At 41.7% G+C, this 21,996-nt stretch overlaps 1 protein-coding gene across 1 annotated transcript; it reads right to left on the bottom strand.

The window, feature by feature from the left end:
• Positions 1-492: 492 nt before the first annotated feature.
• Positions 493-20,984, bottom strand: atp6ap1b (ATPase H+ transporting accessory protein 1b). The gene is made up of 10 exons (XM_060937462.1): positions 20,834-20,984; positions 17,445-17,571; positions 16,817-16,891; positions 16,255-16,445; positions 9,031-9,062; positions 8,843-8,928; positions 5,943-6,184; positions 5,808-5,858; positions 5,462-5,699; positions 493-2,437 (listed from the first exon to the last, which is right to left on the bottom strand). The coding sequence occupies exons 1-10, from the start codon at positions 20,962-20,964 to the stop codon at positions 2,231-2,233; spliced, it is 1,380 nt and encodes a 459-aa protein (XP_060793445.1). The 5' UTR covers positions 20,965-20,984; the 3' UTR covers positions 493-2,230.
• Positions 20,985-21,996: the final 1,012 nt, after the last annotated feature.

Below are 21,996 nucleotides of genomic sequence, written 5' to 3'. Positions count from 1 at the left end.
ATATCATTACACATCACAATATACTTACGTTCATTTAACATAGGCAGACTTACAACCAGATCGGTTTACAACCGGTCAGTCGTAACCAATCGCAGTCGTAAGTCGACGACTACCTGTACACTTCCGTGGACGATACGAGTCTTCTCTGGTCAGCTGTAGATTTATTTGTGACTGTTTTTATTTCACTTGAGAATTAAACTGCAACTAACCCTAAAGCCTTTGTCCTTGTGCACAGGGTTATGGTTTTGCTTGAGGGCTTCAGCTAGGCTTGTACTTGCTCAAGGTGGGTTTCTCTACCAACTGAATAAACAAACACCAAAAATGACTTTGAGGTGTGAGTAAATGGAAGTGGGTCATTTTAGACATGCTGTATGTTAAACAAATTACCATCTTTGAGTTAGACGGTCAGATATCTGAGGCATAGAAATCCCAACCATTCAGATGGTTCACAAGGTGTAGCTTTTTGTTTTTGCCCCCAAACAAAATACACAATTCATTTATAAATAGATTTATTCTATAAGCATACTTTTGTTCATGTCCATAACAGTAGCAGTTTAAATGGCACAAATATACATACCAGTCTTTAATTTTTTGCCAAGTATTCTTTAAATTACACATCCAGCAATTAGGAAACAATGACAACACAGGCAGTGCCTGTCAAATGGGTTACAACGAGAATAACCTTATGCAAGAACTTTAAAAAAGAAAATTAAATCCACAAGTTAAGCTTGTATAAATCAGAAACTCATTCATTACCACGCGTTAAATTTCCACATTTTTATAATTAAAATAAATGTTTACTAAGCACAGGACAGCTTTTTAACAGTACAAAAAAAAAACATTTATAAACATTCGCAGCAACATTTCTATTCTTGGTAGAATTTATACTTCAAGGCGAATGGGAAGAGAGATGTGTATTGCTGCATTTTAGGAATGAGAGGGGTTTTTTTTCTGAAAATGATACAGGTAACGTCCTTCTGACTGACTGGCACATAAAGAGCTAATACTTCAACTCTCCACATTAACAAGTATTTTACTGTTGAACATTGCGATTAACACCACAGCATTTTTTATTTCTCGAAGCTGACTGGTTAGGGAGAGTTGAATTTAATTTTTTTTATAGCAGTAGCTCAGAGTAAAGTCAGCTCTAAGGCAGATTACACGTCCAGGTTTGTATCACTTGTCAAACTTTCTCATTTCTATTTTAAACAACTTACACAGGGATCTGTATCCCAGATGCTCTATATAAAACATATGAATGAATGATAATGAAATTTTGGGAAGGAGTCTCCAGTGTCATGTAAAAATCAGAGGTAAAGCTGAAACATTTCTGACAGTGTACAGGATGGAGGACTTTAATGTCACAAGCTGCATTTTTTTCCCCCCCAATCATTAACTTTTTTTGGGGGGGGAGTGACAACAGGAATAAACCTGGATCATGTAACTAAACTGATTAAACAAAAATTTATGTACGCTTTTTAAATTAAAAAGATGATGTGTGTTAGCAAACTGCTGTGGTATAAGAGGATTAAAATATTTTGGGATGTGGTGTTATTAGAAAATAATCAACTTTGGGGTAGTAACCCACCCTACCATTGTTCATTTTCCTAAACTAGGATATCCTAGTCCATTTTATTCCTCACGTTATTGTGACCTTGCCGACTATAACTCATGGATGAGAAAATGAGATGCACAAGAATTAGAACTACCGCACTGTACTTCATTAGATATGAATGACTAAACCCCAGGCTTTTGGTTTTGCTTTGGTATTAAAAGACACTTCAGTAGTAAATCAAACTGTTCAAGGGCACTTCAGTAGTACATTTGGCATATTATATTTGGCAAGTACTACATCTATCAAATACACATAGCAGGTTTAGCAACGTAGAAGACATTGTACACGTCGGGATGGCAATCGAACTTTTAACAAAAACACTGAACTGCATTTTTTTTTTTTGTTTACTAGTGGTGCAAAGAATACTTTGAGAAGTACTGTTGCTTCAGGAAATATTACATCAGAAGGGAAATTGCATATTTCTCAAACAAGTGTCAGCAATGCTATAAACTGATTCTGTACCTGAAACAGCACAAGGCTGTAGTGCCGACTAAAGGAAAAACGCCTTGCACAGTGCACGGACTCTACAATGTGGAACATCCGGAATGAAAACAGGTTTCTAATTGGACATAAACGCAACACAAATGAAACCGGAAGGCATACTTTGGCTTTGAATTACTCATTCTGAGGCACTGAAATGCTCGGGCCTTTAGGATCATCAAAGCGGTCCATGGTGCGCAGCTGCATAATCATGTGCAGGCCGTAGGTCAGGATGAAAACCATGAGCAGGGAAGTGAGCAGCCCCATCCAGATTCCCGGGGTGAAGAAGCTGGCACAGTCGCTGGCGTACGAGAAATTCCCAGTCACGTTGAAGCCCTGGATCTGGTTTTAAAAAGACAATTATTGAAGTGGATCCAAGTAATGGGAGGTTTTTAAGTTCAGTAAATAAATTTCTGTGGTGAAGCAAAAGGACAGTTTCAAATCTGCCAAAATGTTTCCATGAAGGAATTCAGGCCATCCAGGTTTTTGAATTCCAAAAACCCTGTGACTAAAATTGGGAATAAGAGTTATGATGAAAGTTTATCCACATTAGTTCAGCTCAATATTGGCTAGTAATGACAGTTAACTATAAAGATGCCGAACGCCAATGCAAGAATGTTTCAATTTAAATTTCACCCCCAGCTCTGAGCCTAACTGTAACCACTGCATCATTTTGAAAAATGCTAAAAAAAAAAGTGCCCCCCCTTTAAATAACAGGGATTTGAGAGCACAATATCCCTCACTGGCAACTACACCAGAACTCTGGTAAAACGCGACTGAATTGAACGAAATTACAATATGTGCATTACCGACATATAACAAAGAATCGTGCCAAGTTTCATGAAATTCCTCCACAAATTGTGAGGGGGGGTTGATTTCAGAAGAACATACACCCTCATGAAACTGTCAAAGTTATTTAATCAAGGGTCAAAACTCTGGGAAAATTTTCACAAACGAAATTAAATTGCAATATGCGTATTACCGTCATATAACAAGGCCTTTTGCCAAGCTTCGAGAAATTCATCCAAAAATTGTGAGAGGAGTTGATGTCAGAAGCCGAGCACACCTTCATGAAATTGTGAAAAAGTACAAGGTTGTTAATCAAGGGCTGTAACTCTGGAAAAATGCGACCGAATTGAACAAAATATGCGTAGTACTGACATACAACAATGCTTTTTGCCAAGTTTCGTGAAATTCCTTCAAAAATTGTGAGAGGAGTTGATGTCAGAAGGCAAGCCCATCCTCATGAAATTGTCAAAGTATAATTTTGTTAAGAGCTGTAACTCTGGTAAAATGTGACTGAATTTAACAAAATTACAATATGCGTACTACAGACATATAACAATGCCTCGTCAAGTTTTGTGAAATTCCTCATCTCATCTCATTATCTCTAGCCGCTTTATCCTTCTACAGGGTCGCAGGCAAGCTGGAGCCTATCCCAGCTGACTACGGGCGAAAGGCGGGGTGCACCCTGGACAAGTCGCCAGGTCATCACAGGGCTGACACATAGAGACAGACAACCATTCACACTCACATTCACACCTACGGTCAATTTAGAGTCACCAGTTAACCTAACCTGCATGTCTTTGGACTGTGGGGGAAAACGGAGCACCCGGAGGAAACCCACGCGGACACGGGGAGAACATGCAAACTCCACACAGAAAGGCCCTTGCCGGCCCCGGGGCTCGAACCCAGGACCTTCTTGCTGTGAGGCGACAGCGCTAACCACTACACCACCGTGCCGCCCTTTGTGAAATTCCTCTTTTAAAAAAAAATAATAAAATTATTTATATATATATATATATATATATATATATATATATATATATGGTAAGGCAAGGCAAGTTTATTTATATAGCACATTTCATACACAATGGCAGTTCAATGTGCTTTACAGAAGCAAAAACAGTAAACAATAGAGAAATAAAATTACATAAAATAATTTTATTTTTAATCTAAAACAATTAAAAGAATTAAAAGAAAATAATAAGAATTAAACAATAGTAGAAATAAAATAATAAAATGCCAAAAAGAAAAAAGGAGAAAAAGAAAAAGGAGTTGATTTCAGAAGGTGAGTACCCTTTCCTGGGATGGACAGGTGAACGGAAATCGCCACGACATCATCCCTCTTCGGACCTTTCGGCCAGCGGGGGATAGAAACATGACGAATACCAAATGGTCACCTCTATGTCAGTATCGGCCTTGCAAGGTTCAGGACTATTTAAAACAGCAGATGATGTTTTGAGCCATTTACAACCCATAAAATGCCAATTTTTATAAAAATGGTCATTTTAGCAACATCAACACCAGCACTGATGTGTTTCGTCGCAGTACAGTCATATCAGTTTACAGCTCAAAACACACATTTAAGTGTGCAGTACCTCTTTAACAAGAGTGTGTGTTATTATGACCAAAGCTGTAAACTTGTTAATTCTGGACCCAGCAACAAACCCTACCAACACATTTTGATTAAATAAACCCACTGCACCTTATCGGATTTTCTAAGCCCTGACCTGGGACAGCCAGCCTACAAACACAGCAATTTATTGATCTGTTAGTGCCTTCGGTCATTGACCCAAAGAGTTTTCCAGGTTATAACATTAAATTAAGGACCGCATTACCTGTTCAGAAGAAATGTAGCTAGAGTGTGTACAGATTTATTCTTGTTTTATTATTTTTTGCTTTTATTTCATCATGCTTTCTTGCTGCAAGTCATGTTTTCCCCCCCAAGAATACCAGTTTAGCCGTGCAACACGGAATTCTTTTGTGTTTCCGTTGCTTTTTCAACAGTAAAAATAGGTGTGTTTCTATTACATGACTAAGTGTCCAGTACAGTACTGCATTTTTGGGGGGTGCTTTATTTTCTGTGATTCTCGTTATTCAAATGTATACAATAATATTCTGGCTATTTGTTGGAGCCATGGAGCTTTTTATTCCTGAACGTTCCACAGCCATCACCCATAAAGTCCAATCTGGCATCATTCATAGGCTAACTTGAGATACTGAGGGATTAAACTCATTCAGTTCAAGTGACTGATAAAACTGGCTAATAACTATAGGAATACTAAAAATAATAACTTTGATAATGGTGGATTGTAACGTGTGCTGCTTTAAAAGAGGGGGGAAGAGAGAGAAAAAAAAAAAACAGACCTGGACTCTGCAAGAACTAAGTGCTTACAGGAAGGTAAGGTAGGGATGAGTCAGACACTCGCACTAAACTATAGTCATGTGATGCAAGTTCTACCATCCCTCACAAGATAGTATCAGAGTGTGCGTTTTCTCCGATTACAATATGAAGCTATGACTGGAACATCTGAAGCTCATGTAAGACATACTGAACAATGCTGATGCAGAGTGTGAAGGTACCTGGAAATCAGTGAAGAGGACATTCCAGAGGGTGGCGTTGTCGGTCACATCGCGTGGCACCAGCAGGGGGCTCTGAGCACTGCTCACTTTCTGACAGTGGAAGGAATACTCAGCAGGGGCATAGATTCCATGGCTGGCATTGAAGATGGCCGTCTGGTCATCGTAGTTCAGCTCCACCTGCTCCATGACCGTCCAGTTACGAGCCGAGACAGGAAAGAAGATCTTGTGCATCACGAAGCTGGAGGTTCAACCAGAGATGCTTCATTGCTATATAGGTTTCTATTTGCCAAAAAAAAAAACCACCTTACCCGATAACGCATAAATGTACACCAGGGAACATACTCACCTAAGCTGGAAAGAGCCGAAATTCAGAACATTTTTGTAATTCAGGACAAGCCTGGAACAGAAAATATCACCATCTAAATGTTTCATCACAAAACAAAACAAGATGATTATGTTCACTTCTAGATAAAATGCTCACTTGGAAAAGGTTTCATTACAGAAAGAGCCATCCAGGGTGACTGAGTCATTGAAAGTAAGAGAGCCCAAATCAAAAAAGTTTCCCCTGTTGTAGCTGACGTTTAGCTGATCAGCCCAGAGCAGAATACAAGGCTTTCCTAAGGTATCATTGAAAATCACTGGAGGTTTGATGTCTGGTTCTTCTGGAGCCTGCAGCAGTGAGCGTCCTGCTAATTCCCAAGCCATGGGCGTGTCCTGAAACACCTATGAATGAGACAAGATGGTGTGAATCTAATAAACAGGGAGGTAAAACTGGGTCAAGCTGGGTGTGTAAATTTTTTATTTTTAAATGGGCATAGGGTAGCAAGGGTTTGAGCAAGTTGTTACTCAGACTGGGGGGGGGGGGGGTGTAGCATAATGGACATTTCATTATAATTTTTATTTTATTATGACCTTATTATAATAAATCAATTTGTATAGTGCTTTTAACAGACAATTTTTGCAAAGCAGCTTTACAGAAAAATAAAGATTTTAAATGTATGAACTAATAAATCAATCCCTAATAAATGCATCCTTTTTATTTATAAATAAAATAATCCCTTTTATTAAATTTATAAATAAGATGATGTCAAAATTTTTTTTTTTTAAATGTACTATTGCTATACTGTTGCTTTGTACTTCCTAAGAGCCGCTGCTCTCATCGCAAAGACTGTCCCGTTTTCATCCCAGGACTCTTATTCACAACATCCTCTGACTTTATAGTACTTTATTTACTACATGGCTCCATAGTAAAAGAGTCAGGGTGCTAAACTGGCCTGCCTGTAGTCCAGACCTGTCTCCCGGTGAAAAAAATTGGGTGCATTATGAAACAAAACACATGACAAAAGAGACCACGAACAGCTGAACTTGTGTATCAGGCAAGAATGGGATGACATTTCACTTTCAAAACTACAGCAATTGGTCTCCTCAGATCCCAAAGGCTTAGAGTTGTCGAAAGTAGACGTGATGCAATACAAATGGTACACATGCCTAGCCTGGCTAACGCGACTTCAAAGCTCTCCGAGCTATTGGTCTGGCCAAGATATTAAGCCCAACCGTTTCCCAGAGCCCGTGGTTGACCCGCCTCCCTGAAATGCCTCAGTTTGCTACTGGTCGAAGCCAGAAAAGGCTGTGACGAAGCTTAAACCAATCATATCACTCTTTCCTCTGACGTATGTGATGCGACGGGGCTAACTGGTAGATTAAACTCTTACCGAAGCTGGTCGGGAACAAGGCGAAAACGTCCTTCCTTTCAATAAATACCTCCAGGGCTGCTCTTTGCTCCGTTTTCAATGAGAACTTCCCGTTGAATGCTTTCAATACAGCATCTATGCGTAATAGATGCGGAAGCGTGAATGAAGCGCTTCCGGCATAAATTCTGTATACAATCTATGGCTTCCGGTCGCAGTTCTACTACATCAGTGCCTTGAACACGCCTCTACCCAGGGCCGTTGGAGATGCTCAAAGTTGATTGGTTCCCGATTTTTCGGGAGCTTGGAAGAGCTGTAGATAGCTTGCCTGGCCAGACTAAGCTCACAACAGGCCCTCATGTTGTGTCACGCTTAGGATGGGCGGGCTCAGGCTAACACATGCCCCCATTTCAGCTTTTTTGAAATGTGTTGCTGGCATCAAATTCAAAACGAGCAAATATTTTTCAAAAAACAAGAAAATTTCAGTTTCAACATCTGATATGTTGTATTTGTACTATTTTCAGTGAAATATTTGCAAATTATGGAAACCTTAATCACATTGTTTTTATTTATGATTTACACAGCATCCTATCTTTTTTGGAACTGGGGTTGTATACGCTTACGAAGAGTTACAAGTAATGATTCAGAACTGTACCATGTGGTGTCACTCAGAAGTGGATGGGTTCCCTTTTGAGGTTCCTCGGTCTTGCTTATAAATATAAATATAAATCTACAACCGGATTTCTAAAAAAGCTGCTCCGTGACACTGAGCCTCGTTTATCAAGCTGGATACAGGAAAATCCCCTCAACTAGACTAACTTCAAATCATATAATTAGCACGGATTTCTGTGCTTTTATATCAGAGATATACAGTAAGGTTTAAATTGTTTATTTGTATTACGTTTACAGCATTCAGCAGACTCCCGAATCCAAAGCAACTTAAAGATGCGCTCTGGAATCGCCATCAGAAACACATCCTCATGCTAGTCCACCAGGACAGGGGTTAAGAGCACCATCAATAAAATATGGTGAAAACCAATTGTTTTATATTAAATGGCATTAATTAAAGAATATAAAAAAAATAAAGAAAGCAAGTGAAAACAAACCCATATGTTAAGCTGATCATTCAGTTATGACAAAAGAAATGCCGGGGTATAAACGCAGGCCGGGTCGGTCTGTCTGCGCAGAGCCAAAAGCTGTAAACATACACCTCAGCTGATGAAACATTTAGCTCTTCATTATTATTATTATTATTATGTTGAATATTTTATCAACATTGAAGTGAGTCAAAATAATTTCCACTTCTATTTTTTTGGTCTTTACCTCAATCGATCGTTTCATGCTCACAGCTGTCTGTGCATTTTTATGAAGTTTTGTGAGCGTGCACATGCCTAGTAATTTACAGCTGATTGGCATTCAACACACAAATATAAGTACCAAGAAAATGAGCGTTTCCAAAACTTTTGCAAATCCAACGGAACTTTTTTAGTTTGGTTTGCAAAAACATTTACACACAGCATTACTAAAAGACTGGCAAATAAGGCCCAATGTCTGTTCTCCTAAAAGCACCCCAATTTCTAATTAGTTTTCCACAAGGTAAAAGTATGAATTATAATGTTTTTGTGATCCACTGCATGCAGTGCATTTGAATTATGGCTTTGTCAAGCTTCTAATTTGTGTGGTGTTGCCTTACATGAGAAGGTCTCAGGCCGGTGTAAACAGCAGTGTAAGGCACACTCTGAGCCCGCAGTATAGTCAGGACATATCCAATGGTCTCATCTAGCAACAGAGGGCTATTAGTAACTACAGACAGTACACACACACACACTAATTTTTATATATATCACACACCGAGTATGTCAAAAAAGTGACATAACTCACCATTTTTCCTCAGAAGCTCTTCTGATCGGGCACTGTCAAACAAGAAAAAAAATTAATTTATATATAGTACAAGCTGCACTTATACATATTTTATGGATGGACAGATATTTGGATGGACAGCTGCACAGACAGATATTTGGATGGAAGGACGGATAATATAAGGGCTTGATCAAGATGGCGCCATGGATGGCTGCCTCGATGTTACCCCTTTTCCACCAAATCAGTTCCAGGGCTGGTTCAGGGCCAGTGCTGGTTCACAACTCGTTCAACTTGTGAGCCAGCTGAGAACCAGTTTGCTTTTCCATAGCTCACGGTGCTAAGGGAAGCCACATCATTACGTCGCTGTATACGTCAGTTACGTCGCTACGTTTGCATAAACCTTGGTGCGAATATCGAAGCAAAAACATGGAAGCAGCAGCAGCAACAACAACAATAATAAATGACTTCGCGTTTGTACAGCTGCTGCTTCTCGTCGCTTAAAAATGGCGATCTTTCGCGGTCTTGTTATTGTTGTTGGTCTTAACAACTCCGCCCCCCCGCTGACGTAAGCGGTTCTTTCCTCTGGCCCAGCAGAGAGTTGGTGCTAGCCTGGAACCGGTTTTTCTGGCCCCAGAGCCAGTTCTTTGTCAGTGGAAACAGAAAACCCAGTTCCAAACTAAGCACTGGCCCCGAACCAGCCCTGGAACTGCTTTGGTGGAAAAGGGACGCGTGTTGGTGCGCATTGTTTTGTCTTACTCTTTCACCAGAGAAGAGCTCCTGAACATCAGGGGAACAACTCCAGTGGACTTGTTACCAACTTTTCTGGTGTCATCTGTGGAATTACTGGACATTCTGGTCAAAGGTGCTCTCACCTCTGCTCACTCAGTGAAACGCCAGAGGAGAGGGAAATGGGCTTATGCGCTCGTGCACCTCTATCGGCACGGACTTCGCACTCCACTACCTGCGATATTTCTCTCCAACGTGCGCTCACTGTGCAACAAAATGAACGAACTCCAGCTGCTGATGGGGAGAAACAGGGACTTTTCTACATCTTCCATTTTATGTTTCACGGACATCCAACTATACGGACTCATACCGGACTCTGCGCTGCACCTGGCCGGCTTCCAACTTTTCAGAGCGGACCATAACACCGACCTCTCCAGTAAAACAAATGGCAGCGGAATCTGTTTTTATCTAAACAGCGGCTGGTGCAGTGATGCGTCAGTGATCCTGCAGCACTGTTCTCCTGACCTGGAATCATTTTTCATTAACTGTAAACCATTCTACTCCCCCTGCGAGTTCGCTTCATTCATTCTGCTCGGTGTTTACATTCCACCGCAGGCCAATGCGCAGAACGCACAGCGCACGCTGGCCGACCAGATACTGGGTGTGGAGCAGACTAACCCAGACTCCCTAGTTATTGTCCTCGACGTCTTTCACAAAGGTAACCTCAGCCATGAATACAAACAGTTTATTAAATTCCTGACCAGAGAGGAGAATATTTTGGATCACTGCTACACTCCAGTCAACAATGCCCATCACGCCGTACCCTGCACTGCACTGGGCCACTCTGACCACATCATGGTCCACTTGATTCCTGCATACAGGCAGAAATTAAAGCTGAGGAAACCTGTCGTGAGGACACCAAAGATGTGGAGCACTGAGGCTGCAAAGAACCTTCAGGCGTGTTTGGACTGTACAAACTGGGATGTGTTCAGGACTGCTACTAATTCTTCGTGTGCATGTGACGTCACTTATTTTCCAAACTGGAAGTCCATCTTGTTGTATGATAACAACCACCAAGATAGTGGCGCTTCATGTGTGAGCTGCTCCAATGCTTCATAATTTTCTTCTGATTTCATTGCCTTTGAAGAAAGGCAATGCCTAATGTGTGTGTAGGATATAACTGCAGTAATAATACTACTGGTGACAAAGAGAAACGGGTCTTCAGAATTCCCAAAATAATTAAAAATTGCAACAAAACAGATGAAGAACTGTCCAGAGAACACCGTGCGCTGTGGTTCAAAAACAAATCGTAAGGATTTAACTGAGGAAAAGCTCATTATAGCCGCATGTGTGGTGACCACTTTATATTTGGTAAGAGTTTGTTGCTAATTAAAGCTATGTTTTCTGCTGATTAAACTGAACTTTTGAGCTTTAGCACGAACACTGCTTCTCACTTTGCAGGAGCACCAGCAAACCTACGTGATAAAACAAATCCAGATTGGGCACCAACACTCAAATTAGGACACGATAAGATCAAGAGTCATCTCGCAGTATCAAGAAGCAACAGGATAAATGAAAGATCTGCCAAGAAAGCCAGATTAGAAGCAGCACAAAGCAAGTTTAGATACACAAGGAGAACAACGTGGGTCAACTTTGCCAGGTGAGATATTAGCAATGCCATTCCAGTAACTTCGTTTTACTTATGCACTTTTTTTCTTTTATTCGGGTAGAATGAGAGTTCACAATATCAGGGTATTCAATTGGTAGTAATGAAGCTATGTATAATCGGACAGCTTTATCACATACGGGTCAAAGTCACAAATTTCAACTTTTTCTCTGAGTCTTCACTTGGCAGAGGATTTCTGAGAATCATAATATTTCAAGAAAGTCAGAGATGCATCAAAGTCATTGTTTGCACAAGATGGCATTTTGGATTTGTACATCACCCAATGTGGCAGCAGATGCATACGTCACACTATTTTGTCACCTGGCTGCACACAAAGAATAGTCTGGATGAGTACACAAAGGCTCTGATGTCCTACATCAGCTTCTGTGAGGACTGCTGTGTTCAATCATGAATGAGAGGGAGTTACAATGATGACAAACCCTAGTTTACAGGCAAGCTCAGACAGCTAAGGTTGCAAAAGGAAGAAGCGTTCAGAAGTGGGGACAGGAACATGTATAAAGAGTCTAAGAACAGGTTTAGCAAGGCGGTGATAGAAGCTAAACGACTGTACTCTGAGAAACTCCAATGCCAGGTCTCAGCCAACAACTACCATCTGTCTGAAAAGGGCTCAGACAGATCACCAAGTGCAAACCTTCAGTCCCCCACTCTGTTAACAACTTGCCCCTGGCCAACCAAGTTCTACTGTCGCTTTGAAAGACAATGGGACGGTCCTGATATCATCTCCATGACACCACATTCCAGCCCACCACCCCCACCCCAACTGCTGCCAGGGCCTCTCTACAACCTCTCTCCCTGGAGGCCCATCCACCCACCACCACAGCCTCAACTCTCTCCATTCTGGAGAGTGAGGTCAACAAGCTCTTTAAGAAGCTGAACCCCCACAAAGCAGCAGGTCCCTACTCCGTCTCACCATTTACCCTGAAGCACTGTGCTGATCAGCTGTCTCCAGCATTCAGACATCTTCAGCACCTCACTGGAGACAGGTCATGTGCCAGCCTGCTTCAAGGCCTCCACCATTTTCCCCATCCCCAAAAACCAAGGACCACAGGATTAAGTGACTATAGACCCACCACCCTGACTTCTGTGGTTATGAAATCTTTCAAGCGCCTTATGCTTTACCACCGTAAAGCCCCTCTGACCCACTCCTGGACCCCATGCAGTTTGCCTACAGACCCAACAGATCTACAGATGATGCTGTCAACATGGATCATCATTTCATCCTCCAGCACCTGGACTCCCCAGGAACCAGTGCTAGGATCCTGTTTGCGGATTTCAGTTCTGCCTTCAACACCATCATCCCAGCTCTTCCGCAGGACAAGCTCTTCCAGTTGATTGTGCCCAACTCCACCTGCAGGTGGATTACTGACTTCCTGTCTGACAGCAAGCAGCACGTGAATTTGGGGAAACACATCTCTGACTCCCGACCCATCAGCTTCAGACCCCCCCCCCAAAGGCTGTGTCCTTTCTCCTCTACTCTTCTCCCTGTACACCAACAGCTGCACCTCCAGTCATCAGTCTGTCAAGCTCCTAAAGTTCACAGACATCACCTATCTGGACTCATCTCTGATGAGGATGAGCCTGCCTACAGGTGGGAGACTGATCATTTGGTGTCCTGGTGCAGGCAGAACAACTCAAGCTTAATGCTCTAAAGACAGTGGAGATGACTGTAGACTTCAGGAGGAGCTCTGCCACACCCTCCCCAATCACCCTGTTTGACTCCCTAGTAACCTCTGTGGAGTATTTCCACTTCCTGGGCACTATAAATCACTCAGGACCTCAAGTGGGAGACAAATACCTGCTCTCTCACCAAGAAAGCACAGCAGAGGATGTACTTCCTGCGGCAGCTGAAGAAGTTCGATCTGCTAAAGACAGCGATGGTGTACTTTTACACCCCCATCATCGAGGCCATCCTCACCTCCTCCATCCCAGTTTGGTACACTGCTGCCAGGGACAAGGGCAGACAGCAATGCATCAATCACTCTGCTGAGAGGACAACTGGCTGCAACCTTCCATCTCTTCAGGACTTGTACAAGTCCAGGACCCTGAGGAGAGCAGAAAGGATTGTGGTCGACCCCTCTCACACCGGACACAAACGTTTTGAGTCACTTCCCTCTGGTAGGAAGTTGTGGTCCATTAGAACCAAAACCTCATGCCATAAGGCCAGCTTTTTCCCCACTGCAGCTGGCCTCATCAATAATGACTCGACATTAATGCTATTCCAACTGTCCGGGACAACCAAATGTTTGGTCCAGACAAGTCAAATCTGTCCAACGGGATACGTGGAATTATTCCCAACTCTCCTAGAAGTTCCTGGAGTCTCTTGCATAGTGGGTCCCTGACACCCACTACAATATCCCGGAATCTAGAGCAAGCGAGCGAGCAAGCAAGAGCGCATGCGTGAGAGAGAGAGAGAGCATAATCATAACTATACCTGCTTTTTTTTTTTGAAAAACTTTGTTAATCACTTCCCTTTCATTGAACATAGGAATAAAAAAAAAAAAAAAGATATGGTCAAGACAAGTGAAAAATCTTGCTGCTTGTCTGACTGGACAAGTGGATTAAAAGTTAATGTCAAGCCCTGAATAAGGTCAGAGACCCCCCCACTGACTAACCTCAAACTTTCAATCTGTGACATTAATGCACTTCCTGTCTGAACTGGGATTTTGCACATTTCATCACATCATACATCTTCATTCTGTGAACTTTTATTACACATTCCGACACACACTGTAAAGCTTGGCTATTTGTTTAACCCACTGCACATATTCTCTTCTTCTGGCACCTTCATGTCATGACTCTTTTTCATCTTCATCCTTTGACCTATTTTTGCACATTCTGGGACATTACTGTACAGCTTGGACTTCAAAACAACCCATGCACATACCCCTTAAATACGTCCACCTTGCAAATGTGTATGTTTTAGATTCTTCTTATTTTTTATTCTATTTCTATAACTACTTTTGTCTTTTTGTATCTACTGCCTGATATAGAGGCGGTAGTCACTCGGTCATCGTGCTGTAAGAATGTAAGAGTGTAGCAATCGCGCACTGTGCATGCGCATAAGGATTACAATCACCAGAACGGTGAATCGTGATCAGGCGATACGAACAGCTGATCTCGTGTTATCATCGTGTTGTGAGAATGTCAGAATGAGTGTAACAATAGTGCAATGCGTATGCGCATAAGCATTACAAATCACCAGAACGGCGAATCGTGAGATCACGATATGAACAGTTGATCTTGCGTCATCAAAAAAGTACACAAGAACGAATACAAGAATGAGTGTAACAATAGCAAAACTTCGTAACCAATCAGCACTTATCCTGATCAAGTTCGATTGCCCGTTCTATTTATTGATAAACTTCGGAACTAGTCAGAACCAGAAACGAAATAAGAAAAACCTCATTATAACTTCGTAGTATTGGAAGATAATCGGCAGATAAAAAGAAAGACGAAATTTCACCTCATGGTTCACCAAGGCTACTGATTCGATATCAAGTAAGTGGTGTTTATTTTAAGAAAACTGACCTTTTGATTATCACAGCTTTTGTTTGGTCCTTCTGAAAGGTCAAATGAAAGGTTTTGTAAGGGTTTTTTGTTTTTTTTTAGCTTTTTGGCAGATATTTAAGTTTATAATTTTATTTTAGAGAGTCTTTAAACTTGTGAAACGAAAATGTGCTCATTATAATAAATTATAATAAATAATGCTTCTAAGACAATTCATGAACAAGTGCTTTCTCACCATTTTGAAAATGGATATAGTTCACAGCACTGCATTTTGAACAAAGCCCTGATGCTGCTCGCAGCTTGGTGATGCTTGCAAGAGATGAGGCGAGTATAATTGATAACATGTATATATGCTGTATTTACTGTATTGACATTGTCTCATCTCATCTCATTATCTGTAGCCGCTTTATCCTGTTCTACAGGGTCGCAGGCAAGCTGGAGCCTATCCCAGCTGACTACGGGCGAAAGGCAGGGTACACCCTGGACAAGTCGCCAGGTCATCACAGGGCTGACACATAGACACAGACAACCATTCACACTCACATTCACACCTACGGTCAATTTAGAGTCACCAGTTAACCTAACCTGCATGTCTTTGGACTGTGGGGGAAACCGGAGCACCCGGAGGAAACCCACGCGGACACGGGGAGAACATGCAAACTCCGCACAGAAAGGCCCTCGCCGGCCACGGGGCTCGAACCTGGACCTTCTTGCTGTGAGGCGACAGCGCTAACCACTACACCACCGTGCCGCCCCATGGACATTGTATCAGAAAATAATTTTATTTATAAGCAGTAGCCACATGTACCCATAGGGTACCTTTTTTTTTTTTTTTTAAGAGTCTTCTATCACTAAAGCAAATTCCTTGTATGCAAGAACATATTTGGCAATAAACTTGATTCTAATTCTGATATTTGGATGGAAGGACGGATGGACGCACAGATGGACGGATGGATGGATGGACGGACGGATGGCTGGAAGGACGGTCATTTGGTTGGATGGATGGACAGACATTTGGATAGACAGATGGATATTTGGCTGTAAGGATGGACGTTTGGATGGATGGAAAGACAGACCGATGGCCGTTTGGATGGAAGGATGGACAGAAGGACGGACGGGCGGACATTTGGACGAACGTTTAGATGGACAGACATTTGGATGGGCGGACGGACTTCACTGTTCCTCAAGATGAGGTTTGAGAGTTGAGGAAGTTTTATACCAGGCCAAATCTCAAGTCACAGGGCAAAAAACAACTCTTCACTAGTGCTCAAAACATAATCTCTCAGACAACTATCTAAGCAGTAAAAGGCAATGCTGTGCTTTACCCAGTGGTGTATGGGAGCCTGATGACCAGGAGAGAAGGCTGTGCTGTGTTCAGCTGAAGCTGGCTGAGTTCTGATGGTGCAATGTTGAGTGCAGGAACTCTGAGCTCTTGCTGGAAGATTTCCTCCACCGAGTCGGCTGCAGTCCAGGCCAAAGCCGGCAGCACAAAGGGAGTGGACGCCTGCAATGCGGACTGGCGCGCAAACGGGGATAAAAGATCTTTGGTGGAACTGCTTATGTACAGTTAATGACAAGATTTTTTTTTCTTTCATAATTTAAAATGCATCCTGGCGTGAAATGTTCACAGTATGATTCTGTAATAACAATTTGTATGTGACTATCATAACTGATTCTAATGACTTGATTTATACCTATAGAACATGGCATTAACAATATCGATCCTACACTATATGGCCATACTCCTAATGTACCTATTTATCATTTATGTTTAAATGTAAATTATATTGGAAATGTATGTTTGCTATTTTATTGAAAATAAAGAGATGCAGGTTAAATTAAATGCTTTAAATGAAAATTTAGACATGGGACAAAATGTACCCTTACCTCCAAGTTTACAAAGACACTGTCTTCTTTGTTGCCGTACACCCCACCATATGCTGTGAAATCATCCATGCTTAACTGCACAGAGGAGCATAACATGTGTTAAAAGTTTTAATAAAAACAAAAATAAAAAAAATTAAAAAAAAAGGCTGTGCACTTGATCTTTCAATCTCAATGTTGCATCCTGTCCCTAAAATCAGTCACACGATACCGTCTGTTGCAAAATTCTGACAATGGAGACTCCTTTCAAAATGCTGAATAAATCAACAATTACAGATGTTACTTATAGTATGTGTTTTTTTCTGAATTAGTTGTTACTAAACATGTAGAAACATGTTAGAACAAGCACATGATGCTGCTGAAATATACTGAAAATACACAGAAAATGAATCAACATCATCTTCTAGATAATTCATTCAACAGCGCTGTGGTATAAGATGGGCCTTACTTAAATTCTTCCATTGTTATGTAATACTGTCAGCCGTTATAGTCCAGTTCCTCTAAAAAAAAAAAAGATGTGTGACAATTCTGGTGTGTCTGAAGGAAACTCGAAAAGGAAGCGAGATTGTGGCTCAGAGTCACACTGCACTGAGAGGACCAGACCGAGTTGAGTCAGGATCACTGTTCTCACCTTGTCCTGTAAAAACAGCAGAACGGTGTGTGGTGAAGTGGTCAAGGCTGATTTCAGATAGGACGCCAACTTCGCACCAGAGACAATCTCACCAGCTGTTGGTTCGACCAGGCTTGGCAAAGTGTACCTACACAAACAAGCAGCACTTAGACATGCATCGATATTATTTTCATTTCATGCTTGCAAACGTTAACATTATTGCAATTAATTATGCCACAAGGAGTATTATGGGTAAGAAAGGTAGAGTTAGCACACTTGGCACATACAGCCATGGGGGGAAAAATACTTAATAAGAGACCACTTTTAATGATGGGCACCATTAAAAGTGATCTCTTCGCTTTTTCCATAGCTGTATTAAGCTTGTATAATACATAACATTTATTAGGTGAAGCCTGCTGAGAACGTGCTAATGTTTTGAATTTCCACCATCCAAAGGCAGTTAGCGCCAAGTACCATGATGTCAAAAAGGGAAGGCACTGGAATGAGGAGCAACTCTCAGATGCTGGCTGGATGTTGAACCCAACCCGAGACAAACTTAAGAACCTCCTAGGCCAGGGCTTTTCAAAGTGTGGGGCACGCCTCCCCTAGGGGGCGCCAGAGTTCTTCGGGGGGGGGGGGGGGGGGGGGGGGGGGGGGGCAACGTGAGGAAAAATAAACCAGAATAAGTTACTATTGTGGACTTTTAGCGAACTTCAGCTAGCCTTTGCCAGAGACAAAATGGATCGATTTTTAGTACCTAAAGCTGCAGTGAGTGAGAAGACAGAGTCTGGGCCAAGCAAAAAAAGAAGGAAGTATGACCACGATTATTTAAAGTTTGGATTTTCATGGACTGGATCTGAAGATGCTCCACTGCCACAGTGTGTTGTCTGCCAAGAGGTGCTAGCTAACGATGCTATGAGATGTTTAAAAATGTGTAAAACAAGATGTTTAAAAAAAAAAAAAAGCACAGATGTTTAAAATGTGTAAAAAAAAAAAAGAGGTTTTAAAAAAAGCACAGATGTTTAAAATGTGTAAAAGAAAAAATAAAAAATGTGTACAACAACCATTTTTTAAATACAAACGGAACATTATACTTAATGTTCCATTTGTATTTAAAAAAAAAAAAAGCAACAACAAAAATTGTGGTGGGGGGGGCGCTGTTGTTTATTTGCTCTCTGAGGGGGAGCTGACTCTCCCACACTGAAAACCCCTGTCCTAGGCAACTAACTATTAAATAGTACATTCATTCACTCATCTTCAGTAACCACTTTATCCTTGTTAGTGTTGTGGTGGATTCAGAATACTGGAGTCAACATTTCTGTGTGCTCCACTATCTCACCTCCTATTGAAAATTTTCATTTTGTACTAGTTTTTCCTCCCTACTTCAGTCATCTGCTAATTCCTTCTCAGATGTGTTTTAACTAGGGAAGGTGAGAGATAATGTGCTTCCTCAGAGATATGAGAAGCCAACCATCAGCATCTTTTCAAGCTGCTGCTCAATGCTTATCATAGGGCAGCGTAACTCACTCTGATGAAAGCGCCGCCCGCCCTCTTCCGCAAAACACGGGCTCCCAGAAAGCGCTGCCCGCCCTTTTCCACGCACATGAGCTCACAGACTCCTACAGTGGTGCTTGAAAGTTTGCGAACCCTTTAGAATTTTCTATATTTCTGCGTAAATATGACCTAAAACATCAGATTTCCACACAAGTCCTAAAAGTAGATAAAGAGAACCCAGTGAAACTAATGAGACAAAAATATTATACTTGGTCATTTATTTATTGAGGAAAATGATCCAATATTACATATCTGTGAGTGGCAAAAGGATGTGAACCTCTAGGATTAGCAGTTAATTTGATGGTGAAATTAGAGTCAGGTGTTTTCAATCAATGGGATGACAATCAGGTGTGAGTGGGCACCCTGTTTTATTTAAAGAACAGGGATCTATCAAAGTCTGATCTTCACAACACAGGTTTGTGGAAGTGTATCATACCACAAACAAAGGAGATTTCTGAGGACCTCAGAAAAAGCGTTGCTGATGCTCATCAGGCTGGAAAAGGTTACAAAACCATCTCCAAAGAGTTTGGACTCCACCAATCCACAGTCAGACAGATTGTGTACAAATGGGGGAAATTCAAGGCCATTGTTACCCTCCCCAGGAGTGGTCGACCAACAAAGATCACTCCAAGAGCAAGGCATGTAATAGTCGGTGAGGTCACAAAGGACCCCAGGTTAACTTCTAAGCAACTGAAGGCCTCTCTCACATTGGCTAATATTAATGTTCATGAGTCCACCATCAGGAGAACACTGAACAACAATGATGTGCATGGCAGGGTTGCAAGGAGAAAGCCACTGCTCTCCAAAAAGAACACTGCTGCTTGTCTGCAGTTTGCTAAAGATCACATGGACAAGCCAGAAGGCTATTGGAAAAATGTTTTGTGGACAGATGAGACCAAAATAGAACTTTTTGGTTTAAATGAGAAGCGTTATGTTTGGAGAAAGGAAAACACTGCATTCCAGCATAAGAACCTTATCCCATCTGTGAAACATGGTGGTGGTAGTATCATGCTTTGGGCCTGTCTTGCTGCATCTGGGCCAGGACGGCTTGCCATCATTGATGGAACAATGAATTCTGAATTATACCAGCAAATTCTAAAGGGAAATGTCAGGACATCTGTCCATGAACTGAATCTCAAGAGAAGGTGAGTCATGCAGCAAGACAACGACCCTAAGCGCACAAGTCGTTCTACCAAAGAATGGTTAAAGAAGAATAAAGTGAATGTTTTGGAATGGCCAAGTCAAAGTCCTGACCTTAATCCAATCAAAATGTTGTGGAAGAACCTGAAGCGAGCAGTTCATGTGAGGAAACCCACCAACATCCCAGAGTTGAAGCTGTTCTGTATGGAGGAATGGGCTAAAATTCCTCCAAGCCGGTGTGCAGGGCTGATCAACAATTACCGCAAACGTTTAGTTGCAGTTATTGCTGCACAAGGGGGTCACACCAGATACTGAAAGCAAAGGTTCACATACTTTTGCCACTCACAGATATGTAACATTGGATCATTTTCCTCAATAAATAAATGACCAAGTATAATATTTTTGTCTCATTTGTTTAACTGGGTTCTCTTTATTTACTTTTAGGGCTTGTGTGAAAATCTCATGATGTTTTAGGTCATATTTATGCAGAAATATAGAAAATTCTAAAGGGTTCACAAACTTTCAAGCACCACTGTACATATATACATACATCACACACACTTTATATATATACACACACATTTTATATCATTACATTACATAAAGACATTAGAATATATTTCCATTCACCCCTTTTAGACAGTTTGACTAATAACACCAACTAATCCTAGATTTAATCAAACACGATTAAATTAAGCATTTAAAATAAAACATACCCATCACTGGTCCACAGGATTAAAGGCACTTGTGCCCTACAGGAACATAATAAAGAAAATACAAATAAAACTGTAAACTTCGCCATTGCTGAGGCACAGCCAGATCCACACCGACTACTCACTTCCGCCATCCTCACAGCAAATCACGTGAAAGCTCCAACCATCACCGGGGCTCGATCTCAAACCGCTCTGACAGCTTGTGCACTATCTAGGGCAGAGCAGACATTGTATTATAGCCTATATAGTGCGCCTATAAAGGGGTTCAGGGCTCTATTTGGGATTCACAGCGACAGTCACATGAGCGTCTGCTGAGGCGAGAATCGAGATGTTCATGAAGTAATTTGTTTTTCTGCAATAATAATAATAAGTGTGACAGTCAAAGTGTCCAGAAGAAGTCTGGCTGGTTCTACAACATGCTCAGTAAAACATACAGCCCACTTCCTCATGAAACTTCACACAATTTATTTTAATGAATTTAAAATATTTATACATTTTTTTAAATCTATAAAGAGCAGTAAACAGCTCTACTAGTTATTAAAGACAACTGAGAGATTTACTGACAAAGTATTATATAGGGTGAATGAATTCACATACACAATAAGGCCAAACATTTGTGGACACCTGCCCATCAAACTCCATCCATCCATCCATTATCTCTAGCCGCTTTATCCTGTTCTACAGGGTCGCAGGCAAGCTGGAGCCTATCCCAGCTGACTACGGGCGAAAGGCGGGGTACACCCTGGACAAGTCGCCAGGTCATCACAGGGCTGACACATAGACACAGACAACCATTCACACTCACATTCACACCTACGGTCAATTTAGAGTCACCAGTTAACCTAACCTGCATGTCTTTGGACTGTGGGGGAAACCGGAGCACCCAAAGGAAACCCACGTGGATAGCATGCAAACGCCACACAGAAAGGCCCTCGCCGGCCACTGGGCTCGAACCCAGGACCTCCTTGCTGTGAGGCGACAGTGCTAACCACTACACCACCGTGCCACCTGCCCATCAAACTCATCTCATCTCATTATCTCTAGCCGCTTTATCCTGTTCTACAGGGTCGCAGGCAAGCTGGAGCCTATCCCAGCTGACTACGGGCAAAAGGCGGGGTACACCCTGGACAAGTCGCCAGGTCATCACAGGGCTGACACATAGACAC

Source organism: Neoarius graeffei, chromosome 13, assembly GCF_027579695.1.
Source record: "Neoarius graeffei isolate fNeoGra1 chromosome 13, fNeoGra1.pri, whole genome shotgun sequence".
In the NCBI taxonomy this organism is placed as follows: domain Eukaryota; kingdom Metazoa; phylum Chordata; class Actinopteri; order Siluriformes; family Ariidae; genus Neoarius; species Neoarius graeffei.
Note: the sequence above shows the minus strand (reverse complement) of the source record. Positions and strands in the feature narration are given on the sequence as shown.

Bases quoted from the DNA above. Each gene is read 5' to 3' on its own strand.
- atp6ap1b (XM_060937462.1), bottom strand. From the start codon at position 20,964: ATGGCGGAAGTGAGTAGTCGGTGTGGATCTGGCTGTGCCTCAGCAATG. The intron at 16,892-17,444 runs GTGAGAACAGTG...TCCTCTGTGCAG, and splicing joins TGCTGTTTTTACAGGACAAG to TTAAGCATGGATGATTTCAC. The intron at 5,700-5,807 runs GTGAGTATGTTC...TTGAACCTCCAG, and splicing joins TTCGGCTCTTTCCAGCTTAG to CTTCGTGATGCACAAGATCT.